Source organism: Stylophora pistillata, chromosome 2 (assembly GCF_964205215.1).
Source record: "Stylophora pistillata chromosome 2, jaStyPist1.2, whole genome shotgun sequence".
Classification (NCBI taxonomy): Eukaryota; Metazoa; Cnidaria; class Anthozoa; order Scleractinia; family Pocilloporidae; genus Stylophora; species Stylophora pistillata.
Window position 1 is genome coordinate 41,204,189 of NC_142520.1, and position 12,598 is coordinate 41,216,786.

The window sequence follows — 12,598 nt, forward strand, 5'->3', positions numbered from 1 at the left end:
TTACTTGGGGAAAGCCAGACAAACTAATTAGTTACGGGCGTTCAGTTAAGAAAACGGTACGAAACACCAAACTTCTTGATATATAGTAGGGAGGTTGGGCTAGGTCATTACGCAACCCAGGCCTCTCTCGCTTTTTTTTTTACTACCGCGCTTTGTTTTACCAACTGAATGCAAGAGATCTTTAGTTGGTATAACTCGTGAAAAAGTAGGCCCGAGAGGGCCGCAATTGTCATCAAAAATTATACCTTTTTTAAGAACATTCTGTAGGGATCGATTGTTAAGTGATAAGTGTACATTCAGAACAGAAGAATGCTAAGTTTTAGTTCTTTGTATTCATATAACCTGTATAAATTACATGTCTTTTGCTGCGCTTTTTCATATAATTTATTACATTGTGGCATTACTGTTGCCTTGCTAAAGTATGAAAGTAATACGATCGTCATTGTGTGAATGTTGGTTGTGGTAATCGAGGTCCCATTAAACTGTAACTCCGCGGAGAGTTTAGTTTGGTGAATGCGTAATTTTGTGAACAATCTTGCCATCACCCACCTTCTGACCAACAACCAATAGAACTGACAGCTCATAAATATTAATACGAAAAATATCTCAGACAATACAACAATAGTGGAAACAACAACAAAGGAATTCTACTTATCCCTAAATATCTGTGAGGACATCAAATATTTGCAAACCTCGACTGAACTACATTTACGAGCTTTGATTACCTAAATATGATCAAGAAACTTCCTTAATTTTGTTAAATATTATATTTCCTCAGTAAAGTAGTTAAAGAGTGTAAAATATCTCCTAGTGGCGCAAAACCATTAACGAGGTTCCATAACTTTCAGTGTAAACTGTGAAAACGAGGTAAGTAAGATATTTATTTTATCTCTGAGGCAGAAGATTTCAGTTCAAACAAACTTTTGAATTTAGTGGGTGTAAAGACTTCCTCGGGCTTTTAATTCTCAGACTTCCAAGTATACAAATAACACGAATTGAACTTGGAAATTTTCCCAGAAGCTTCAGCGAACTTCGCTAACCACGTGCGTCAAAAAGCCTTCTCTTCTGCGCGAACTTCGCGCTCAACTTAACTATCTCATACAAAAAAAAAGAAAAATTAACACAGAACAGAAATCTTCTAGAATACACGACATTTCTGATAGTCACGAATTTCTCAGTAGCACGTGCACCAACGTGGCGCTCTTCAAAAGTAAAAGCTATGTGCACTATAATAACACAATAGACACGACAGTGGACCATAAAGTGAAATCACAGCCCGCTTCATAGCGTGTATACTAACTGTTAGTTATAATAATAATAATGATAATGATGATGATGATGATGATAATGACGATTATAATCCATCACCTCTTTTGATTGTGCGCCTTCAATACGATAAAAATCATCAGTTTAAGTTTAAAATAAGATTGGGGAACATTTTTGAAGAGAAAGAGACAAATTTGTATATTCATAACGTCGAAGGAGGGAACACTGAAAGCTCAACACCTCCATGTTGTAAAAGTTTCTGGAGGTTAACTGTTCCAAACGTTTAGACCAACGGGCGGCAGAAAACCCTTGAAAGATAGTCAAAACAGTAGCTTCCGTGTGTGCATAACAAGTCCCACGAGTGATTAACATGTAACTTCTCCCCATAATATCTATACATTTTCAAGCAAACAGGTAATGAGAATACTCAAACTAATCAGGTAAAAGTTATACTCCCGGATACAACACCAAATTCTTGTAAGTAATTCACAATAAAATGTGTAGCAGCAAGAGGGGAGAATTAACAATCAGATCTTGAGAGCTAAAGGGTTAAAAAATCCTCTCCTATTTCTCTCTTCACTTTATCTGTTGCTCGAAGCTTACAGTTCTCCTTTGACTTCGCTTCGCAAAACTGTTCATATCTGGAACAGATCATGTCCCCGGATAAATATTCGACTACATTCGAGCGCCATATGGAGGCTGTTGCCATTTGAGGTAATTTCGTTCTCTCAACTGAGTTAAAAATATAAATTAGCCACCGTGAAGAGTTATAAAGTTGACGTTTCGAGCGTGAGCACTTCGTCAGGGTGAATGACGTCAGAGCGAAACGTCCGCTTTTAACTCATACTCAGTTGATAACACCAAATTATCTTGAAATACCCTCCACCGAGGCAGCACCTCGGCTTTCTTTAAAAACTAACCTTTCTACTGATTTGTTGCTAATTTAGCCACGCAAATTCCATACCCTAGCTATTGTTAGTGGCTTAGCCCTTCACGCCTAAAAGTAATGATACGGTGGACACTACATCTTCACGCAAACTGTTTTTACTTCTGTGTAGAACTCATAGGACTCTTTGGCTCCTTCTCGGCCAATCCCAGAAGCTTTGACTCCTCCAAAAGGCATGTTAAGGTCACGGACCAACCAGCAATTGCACCACACTGTCCCTGCCTGGGGAAATATAAGCAAAGCTGTGTTTTAACGTTGTTATATCAAAACATTTGGCGACATTTCACATTTGCAATAAGCGACACAATCACAACACAGTTGTCACAATGTTATCGACTTAAGAAACATGTTATTCATTTTGTCACAACTGACAGTAGGACAGCGCTCGCTCGATAAAAAAATTTGTTTGCACTGCACAATAACAACATTGGACCACAAATTTACTACTATGACGTTGACTACGACTAAACTAAAAGACAGATGTCGAAAAGATAAGATCAGGCAATTTCGTAAACAAAAAAGACCTTGCCATGAACTGATAAGTCTGTCAGCAAATAGGAATATTAAAGTACGCGCCGTTCAGAAAACTTTCTTTCACTTGTTTCTTGTACCTGTAAGCGTTTAGCTACTCGGTGAGTGCGTGATAGATTCTCTGACCAAATCACTGCAGCTAGTCCATACTTGACACCATTGGCTCGCTTGATAACCTGACAAGAAAAGCCCAGGAAAAAAAGATGGGACAAATAAAAAAAAATATTACAAACAAACACTCAAACAAAACTAAAACAAAACACAGACAGATGCTGACTAAACACCGACTGGAGATTTGCCTAAGGGAACACACCCGAGACTAGACCAAAAAGAAAAAAAAAACGGCTGCAAAGAAGATTGCCATCCAGTATATCGACTGCTATTTGTACAACAGATCTATCCGATATGTTTTCTCCACTGAGACGCTCTGTGGCTCATAAATAATAAAGAGTCGTAGTACAGAATTCACTCATTGTGTTTTATTACTCGAAGTTTTTTTCAAAGTAAACGTATTTAATAGTTCAGGGGCCCGTTTCTCGAAAGGCCCGTAAAGCTGTTCTGTTTTCCTTCAAGATGGGCATTTCAAAAGTTTTTAAAAACTGATACAATAAAACTATCAGCTAAAGAAACAAAGAGTACTGGTTTGGGTGCCAGAACCCTGCTTTCCTATCCTTCAAATTTTGATTTTGAAACATGGCTTCGGGCCCGTTAAGTTACCGGGACTTTCGAGAAACGGGCCCCTGGTCGATTGATTGCGTGTAATTCACACGCATTTTACACGTATTTTTAATTTCACGCATTTGGGCATATTTCGCATGTGTAATGCATGGAAACTGCACGTGCGTTAAGCACGTGTGAAGCTGCAAGACACGTGCGCGGTAATATAAGTTTGCATTATTCTGTTTCCTAATTACACGTACCTCTTCCTCGTTTTCAAATGGTACAATCGCCACTACTGGACCTGTAAAAACAGAAGGAAATCTCATACAGAGACCTAGCACTATTGACCAAGCGATAGCCAATCAGAGTGTACTTTATAGCGCACACGACACTAATCCCGCCATTTAAGAAAGAGGTCTGAGAAGTGAAGTAATTGCGCTGTCCTCGCTCACCAAATATCTCTTCCTGCATGCAGCGGGTGTTGTCTGACAAACCAGTGATCACCGTGGGTCGCATGAAGTATCCCTATGACGTAAAAAAAGACAACAACAAAATATTAAAAACTGAAAACAAACCTGCTATCTCCACACTAAAGTAAACAAACGGACACAACTGTGTTTACCTCCGTATGAGGGTTCGGGAGTTTCAACGGAGAGTCCTTTCCTTCGCCACAAACAATTTCTCCACCTTCATTCACAGCAAGTTTCACATATCCAAGGACCTTGAGAGGAAACAACACGCCTTAGACTCGATACTGATATGATGCAAGGCACGTAATATGCTACATGCACAACGGATATAACGATAACGCCAACGCTAACGACATTGATAACGATACCAATAACGCTACCGCTGACGATAGTGATAACGCTAACGACAACGATAACGATACGAATAACGCTGACACTAACGATAATGATAACGCTATCAATAACAATAGCGGTAACGGTAACGATGACGCAAACCACAACGACAACGACCCTACTAACGCTGAAGCTAACAATAACGATAACGCTAACGAATAATGATAACGCTAACGGTAACAGTGAAGCCAATAGTAACGTTTAGAATAACTATCACAATAACGACTACGATACCAATAACGCTGACGCTGAAGCTAACCATAACGATAGAGATAATGATAATACCTTAGCCAAGTGTTCCTTGCTGACTAACGCCCCGACATTGGTTGCTGGATCTTTTGGAGCACCGACCTTGAGTTGCCTAGTGTACAAAGAGATATGGAATGGTAAAAGATCTCAACAACTCTAAACGGTTCTGATACAACAGTTCATACACATCAGAATTATGTAATTCACAATCATAACATAAAGAATAAAAAATGCTGTACCTCGTTCGTTCCACAAAACCTTCCAAAAATTGGTCATAAATTCCTTTTTGCACATAAACTCTACTAGTGCAGAGACAAATCTCTCCTTGATTTGCGAAACTGGACCTGAAATACAAATCAAGAAGTATTCATATTTTTACCATAAGATATTTGCGTGCATATAGATCCTTAAAACCGTTTTCACCTTAAACAAGCCAAGAATACAAAATCAAAAACACTGCCAGTAGCCGAGCACTGAATGGAAATGTCAATTGACCACTTGGCCACTCAACACTATTTCTCAGTCACCACACAAAACAACTTGTTCACAAAAAAAAGAGTTTGATTCAAAAGATTCATGTAACACAGATACCTGTAAGTGTGAAATTTTTAGAGAAAATAATTTGTTGACAACATATTCAACTTCTTGAATAATCACCACTTGAGTGTACAAAGGCACACCAGAAATAGTAAAAAAATGTGAGAGAAGAACTGCATGGTGGTCAGACTGTTTTCTAAGGCACATCAAGGTACCATGAAGCTTGATTTCTCCAGTCTACCTTGGATGGTAACAGGTGAAAATGCCCCTCCCCTTGCACAGTCTCCCCAAGTTCAGTTGCCCCCGAAGGAAGTTCTGTCACCCCAAAGTACGGACCTTGCTTTAACCCAACTTGAAGTTTTCAATTTTATAAACTGTATTTTAATCATTATCTTTTAATACTAAACAGATAAATTTGCAAACACACTTGACAGTTGTTGCTATGGATTTCTCTAAATCTGCATCATCAAAAATAATTGCTGCATTCTTCCCTCCAAGCTGAAAAAAAAAAAAAGAGTGAAATAATAAAATTTATTACACGACTGGGGCAGTCAGAGGGCTAATAACTAAAATCAACCGATCAAAATGCTCTATTGCCAGTCAATATTCTCTCAGTATTGGACAGGGCACTGTCCTGAATGGTCCCGAATGATACCGCACTTGTGTCGCTTTGAACTTCAGTCGTATAATAAATCTCTTATTAACCAAGCTTGCTCGGGACCGTACCGGAAGAATATCGGCCCTCGGTCTTTTTAGTACGGACCGAGCACAGCTCGGTCCGTACTGTCAAGATCTCAGGGTGATATTCTCCCAGTATGGCCCTTGCACTTGGTTAATAAGATATATGCATTGTGTGCCCAAGAAAAAAAAATGAGAACATACATGTATCTGTCAATTACATTTTAATACATAATGGTGCTTGATTTACTTGTCTGGTGTGCAGACTGACAGATCGCAAGAGATGAGCTGAGCTCATCACACACACAGAATCATAAAATATTCAAGTCCAAATAGACCACTTTTACACTTACAGTCACTGTAAGTTATTATTTTTCATTCAAGTCTGTTTCTAATACGTTTCTTCATTTTACAGTCCTAATCAGGGCTCGACACTAACGGTAGACCACTATAATCACAAACTAGTAGAAAGTCAGTTTTAGCTGGTGGTTTTCGATTTCTTCTCGCCAGTTTGGCTAATAAACAAACTAAAATTGCCGTAACATCTGAGATGTCACTTAAGCCACATGGCTAGAAAGTTGAAAAGTGAGTGTCAAGCCCTGCATGCTAACCATAATTAATAAGGTTGGAAACAGAGAATATTAATTATCAACCAGGATAGATTTTACCTTTCAACCTGCAGTCTAAATTTAAAGTACCTGCACCACGTTCTGGACATGTACATATAGTTATATTCACATTTGGTACTTGAAAACAGTATGGTACTCACTTCCAATGAAGTTTTCTTATAGAAAGGAGCTGTCATTTCTGTGATGGCTTGACCTGTGACAGTTGAACCAGTGAATGAAATCACAGGAACATCAGGGTGTCTAACGATGGCAGCTCCCGCTTTGGGTCCCGTGCCCATCACTAGGTTAACAACACCAGGAGGCAGGCCTACAGCCGTGAACGAAGACATGATGCATTAAAGGGGAAGAATTCTGATTGAATGTTGAAAAAAGGCAAATCATGACAAAGAAAAATATCAAAAGAGCCTAATATTGGGAAGAACTCAAAGCCAAACAAGCTACAGTTGAAACTGCCTGAAAATGATACAAACAAGATGCAATTGGCTTAAGACTTGTAACTTATTGTTTGCAAGGATGGCACAAGATTTTCAGCACCAATCAAAAGGCAAAGTAAACATAAGCTAACATCATTAATGCAATCCAAGATTTAAGTATTGACACTTGATTAACAATTAGTGAATACTCAGGCTCTGAAGCATACTTAGTGAGTTAAACACAGTGAAAAACTGATGTTTAGGAGAAACATGACTGTACAACTGTTGAGTTATAAAATTTGAGTAATTATCTTCTGGGCATAGTTATTATATTATAATAATAGTGTAAACAACAAGCACAATGATATAAAAAAGGCTTCTTTAATTTCCAGCCTGTATATGATACCCAAGATCTAAGCACTTATTCTTACTAGTGTCTGCCAGACATTTAATGATAAACACCACGGCGTATACTATTGAGTTATGGATGCACACAGGAGGTTGCTAAGCAGGAAAGAAGCGTAAGAGTCATGCAAGGTGATAGCCGAGAGTGACTCTAGCTTCTTGAGTGCTTAGCAAACCTACCAAGTGCATCCATAACTCAATAGTATACACTGTGATGTTTACCATTTATTTTATTATTATAACATATCATTGTAGCAAAATAGTTTTCTTTTATTTAACAACTCTTACATGACCAGAAAAAACAAGCATGCATGGAAAACTAGTCTTTGCATTTGCTCATGTCTGAGTAGCATACACCCATGTGGGCAAATGGTGGATGCCAAATTGACCAATCAGAGCATGCGCTTTACTGAATTGACCAATCAGAGAGTGCACTTTACTTTGGTTATGTTATAATTCCTAGAAAGTTGGCTCAGAGAGTTTGTTGTTGGATCAAAATAATAATCCCCTTGTTGATATTTTAATTTGTATATTCTCATCACTTTTCTTCTTGATTCTGTATTGATATTGTAAGGAGAAAACATGTCTTGGTCTCTCCTGAGAGAGAAAGGGTTACCGGTAACTTTATAACTCATCCCAAGATCTGATTGTTAATTCTCCTTTTTATCTGTTACATTTAGTTCGGGAGGTCTGTATGGGAGAATCTTGACCAAGGTCACCAGTACAGACCGAAAGCAGTGAGGTCTGTACCAGCGATCAAGGTCAAGATTCTTCCATACAGACCGACCTAGCTCAGTTAATTAATAACTTAAAGATGTTTATTATATGGCTGTGTTGCTGGGGCCAATTTTTTATATTCTTTGTACCTTTTTTCTAGACCGGTCTAGATGCCGGTCTATATGGGAATCAAAATCTAGACTGCTTTCAGTATTGATTTCAGCCAATCAAATTCGTGAATTCTGTAGTTCCCAGTCCTTGTGAGACATGCACAGCCATATAATAAATTTCCTTATAAATTAGTCGACATGCGAATGTGATATTAGATCAAGATAACAATCCGATAGGTTTGAGTATTCTTGTTAGATGTTGACTGAATAATGTGTGGGATATTATATTGAGAAGTTATGATTTAATCACTTCTGGGAGTGAAAAGATTAGGTGAAACTACTACAGGACTGTGGTCTAGCAGTGCCTGATTGCCCCTGATGCCTTATTTTTGCTCTTAGCCGACTCAGGAATTTTAGTTTTTTCAAAAAAAAGCATAATCTGGGCACCCTGGATTTCACACTTTCAGAGAACTGGGCTGTCTTCAATTTTTTTTTTTTTAAAGCACAGCCTTGTACTGACAGTTATTCAGTTTTGTACCTGCTTCATTGAGCACCTTTGCCATCATCCATGCTGTCACAGATGTCATTTCACTTGGCTTGCAGACAACAGTGTTTCCAGCAGCAATTGCAGGTGCAATCTTGAAAGTTAGGAGATAAATAGGCAAATTCCAAGGGGAGATCAATCCAGCCACACCAATTGGACTTCGGATAGTGTAATTCAGTGCACCAACATTTTCTAGAACATCGGCACTATGAAAATGAAAATAAAGTTAACTTGTTTAAGTGTCAGTTTATTGTGCCAAAGGTGTTAAAGCACTGGTATCCAAAGCTCATGTTTCAAGGAAAAGCAAAAGATTATTTCATGAAAGTGTCATGCGTAGTGTGACACCATGTTAAGCTACGTGAGGAACTGTAGAAAATTGGAATGCATTATAAGGAATAATCCAGAGAACAGAATATGGTCAATTTACAACACAAAATATTCCAAAATATGAACATTTTGCAGGTAAGATTGATAAAAATTACTCACTCCTTGCATGTCCATTATGGTAATTGGTAATTTCTATCATTTTGGGCTTGCTTTGGCTGTAAGTGGAAATTGCCAAAAACCACAACAGACACACAAGGGGTGAAGACCGGTAAGTTTTATCAATCGTACATATAAAGTGTTCTAATATTTCAAAATATTGAGTGTACAGTTATAAATCGACCATATTTCGTCGAAACACTATTGCTTATAACACATTCAAATTCTCAACAGGTCCTCGCATAGCTTAACACCATGTTACATAACCCATGAAGCTTTTATGAAATAATCTTTCACTTTTCTTCGAGACATGAGCTTGGGATGGATGCCTGTAATTAAAGAGGGATAGCTTTTGCAATATTGCTTTACCTCAAATGGCAAATTAACATCTTTGGGCAGCTATTGACGTGTATCTTATGAAAAAGTGGGACGCTATTTAACTATTACATAAAGGGATGGATGGCCAAGAAGCAAAGGTTGGCTGGCAGCAGAATCTTAATTTTGAGAAATAACTGATTTTAATAATCAAGCTCAATTAAACTTGTCATTAACTACATGTACCTGAGAGATAAATCCAGGCACTCACTACAGTTTGATTACTATTGGTCACGAGTTTTCACTGGTCAGTAATTCCCCGAACTGTCTGTTATACAATTCTTATCATGTTAGATTAGAGAATTTGGAATTGGATCAACCAATAAACCCATATTAATTGATATTCTTGTTTATTCTCATCACTTGTCTTATTGTATTGGGATCGTCATGTATAGGAGTTAAAGTGCACCTAAACCCCAAACATTTTTTTTTTCACATAACAAAATAAGCGTACTCTTTGGAGTACTTCTGCAGAAAAATTTTTTTATTTGCTCAAATCTTCAATTTTCTGTGCTCAGTCAAAATACTGAAAAACCGGCCGTCATCTTGGCTCATGATGGAGTTTAAAGAGGAATGGTTCTAGCAGGTAATGTGATGTCAAATCGAGAACACGAAAGTTTACACTTCGCTCATTTTCACTTGTTTGGGAAGGTTGTAGTCGATATTGTCCAAAAATATGCCGACTAAGTGTGTTGTAGGAGGATATAGCAACGTGCCCATTTTTCAAGAGGGTATCGCGCTTCATACATTCCTCATACAACACTCCTAGTCGGCATATTTTGGATGATATCGACACCAACCTTCCCAAACAAGTAAAATGTGTGAAAGGCAGACTTTCGTGTTCTCAATTTGATGTCACATTACCCGCTAGAACCATTCCTCTTAAACTCAGTCAAGAGCCAAAATGGCAGCCGATCTTCTGTATTTTGACTGGGCACAGAAAATTGAAGATTTGAGCAAATAAAAAAATTTTTGCACAGAAATACTCCACAAAGTATGCTTATTAAAAAAATTTTGGGGTTTAGGTGCACTTTAAAGTTTCAAGTACTTACTGGTTTTCAGCTGAGGAACTTATAATTGTTGAAGCAAAGAATCTAAAGTTAAGGCAAGCACGTGGAATGTCAACTGTCCTTGCCAGCAACACTGGTTTCCCTTGGTCTTTTGACTCTGCCTCAGCAAATTCATCAAATTGGGCTTCAATGAGATCAGCAATCTTTCTCATTATACCTGCCCTATATTCTGGTGTGGTGACAGACCAGCTGCAAAGAAAATGTCCTCAGAAAATGTCCACACTTATACAATATATAAGCCAAATAAACCAAAGAGTTTAAAAAGAAAATGATATTAAAGCTGTCTTCAGCTATTTTGAAAAGAATTTCAGCTTTATCTCCATGATCTGAACCTTTTTTTCACAGAAATGGAAAGGATTCCCCTTTTACTTAAAATCATAATTCTTTTGTTGTTGTATCTCTTAATTCAAACCGTGCCAACACTAAACACAAAGAGAGACCAACAGAAAGGTAAACAGATAGACATACAAATAGACAGACAGAAAAACAGACAGACTGAAAGACTAACAGAAAAGAAAGAAAAAGGAACTGCAAACATTTTCTTTGCTTAATTAAGATAGGAAATCTTTCAGTAAGTGGCATTTCCAGTGGCAACCACACATAATTAATTATCAGGGTGAGTAAATTTGTGTTATAAGAGCTGATTTCCCGAGTATGCCTCATGTTCTTATCGGTTGTGTACATTGATGTTTTTGTGTGCACAGAGGCATACATGTAGAAGGCGGGGAATTTTTCTATATGCAATATTTAAACTATTGCAATGAAAGTGATATGAAATACAATGGATATATCAACAAAGTTGAAGTGGTAAATTGGCCACCGTAACGATTACAAAAGGGCTAACGCTCCGACGAAGGGCTAACGCTCGAAACATCAGCTTTTGTAATCGTTAAGGTGGCCAATTTACCACATCAACTTTGTTGATATATCCAATATATTTCGTTACTCCCACCGACACAGCCCCAAACAGTTTCTTTCCAAACTATCAGCCTTTATTCATTGATATGAAATACATTGGGTAATTGGTTCATACATCAGTCATGACATGATATCATGAACACATGAAATTGGGGAAACATCAGCAAGGTTAAAGTTACCCTGCCTACCCCCTTGAGCAACTCTTACGCACCATTCAGGGGGCTGGGGCTGGGTCTAGATATCAAATGGGTCATTGTCCTGTCTCTGCTCCGGCGGCTATTTGATATTTAAGATTGTACCTATTTAGTCATTTATCTATTTAAATAAATTATGTATGCATGTATGTACGTATGTATATGCAACGAATTCAATACATCTAAATGTTAATCATGTTCTCTAAACTTGCCACGTGCTTTAATAACTTGTTCCTCAACAATCCTTGAGTAAAACTAATAGAAGCAGTTATTAACGTAAGGGGTTTAATTTACTGTACACGTGAGATGCATTCGTTGTTCCAATTTAGCATTGGAATTAACCCGACTAATGTTGATTAATTTTTTGTATGAGTTAAAAGTCATGTTTAAATTTTCCATGTCAATGATTACACATCAAAGCCAAGAGATTTCGCAATTTAATTTAAGATTGATCGAGTCAATCCATGATTTCGTGATTTGATCTTTTTCCAATGACTAAATTTGGAACTGCAATGCCCTCGCGTAAAGAAATAGCCTCGTTAACCAAGAGCTCAATTAGCGTGCGTTTCAACCCCAATAATGTGCGATCAATTAAGCAATGACAAACTGTGGTCGCAAATCACATACTACCTTTCAAACGCCTCATTTGCAGCCTTGACAGCTAAATCGACTTCTTCTTCACTACTGTCTGGAACCTTACAGTGCACCTTCCCCGTTGATGGGTCATAACTATCAATGTGATTCGTACAAGGTACGAATTTTCCACCGATAAAGTTCTCAAGTACTAACATTTCAGACGCCATCTTGTTGTTCTTTTAACGGTAGATTGGAAAGAAGAGAGAAGCTGGGGTCGCTTGTATCAGCCACGCCCCCTGATACACCCCCAATATTTGGACTGCGCATGGCTAAGTTAAAAAACTAAAATTTGCTGTTCTTTTGCATACAAGTAGCCTTTAGAAAGTATACAATTGCTGTGCAGTTTTTTCCTTGAAAAAATTATTAGGGGGGAG

At 37.9% G+C, this 12,598-nt stretch overlaps 1 protein-coding gene across 1 annotated transcript; it reads right to left on the minus strand.

Annotated features, from left to right (window-relative positions):
- Positions 1-313: 313 nt before the first annotated feature.
- On the minus strand, positions 314-12,478 carry LOC148739534 (2-aminomuconic semialdehyde dehydrogenase-like). Its single transcript, XM_088747319.1, has 12 exons — positions 12,219-12,478; positions 10,459-10,665; positions 8,543-8,754; positions 6,500-6,666; positions 5,480-5,550; positions 4,755-4,859; positions 4,552-4,627; positions 4,026-4,124; positions 3,856-3,928; positions 3,664-3,704; positions 2,824-2,919; positions 314-2,434 (listed from the first exon to the last, which is right to left on the minus strand). Exons 1-12 carry the CDS (start codon positions 12,389-12,391, stop codon positions 2,288-2,290), a joined length of 1,467 nt encoding a protein of 488 aa, XP_088603445.1. The 5' UTR covers positions 12,392-12,478; the 3' UTR covers positions 314-2,287.
- Positions 12,479-12,598: the final 120 nt, after the last annotated feature.

What these genes read in the sequence shown, in the direction of transcription:
- LOC148739534 (XM_088747319.1), bottom strand. Translation starts at nt 12,391, where the DNA reads ATGGCGTCTGAAATGTTAGTACTTGAGAACTTTATCGGTGGAAAATTC. An exon ending in AAAGGTGCTCAATGAAGCAG is followed by an intron (nt 6,667 to 8,542) that starts GTACAAAACTGA and finishes TCACGGCTGTAG; the next exon opens with GCCTGCCTCCTGGTGTTGTT. An exon ending in GGTTTTGTGGAACGAACGAG is followed by an intron (nt 4,628 to 4,754) that starts GTACAGCATTTT and finishes TTTGTACACTAG; the next exon opens with GCAACTCAAGGTCGGTGCTC.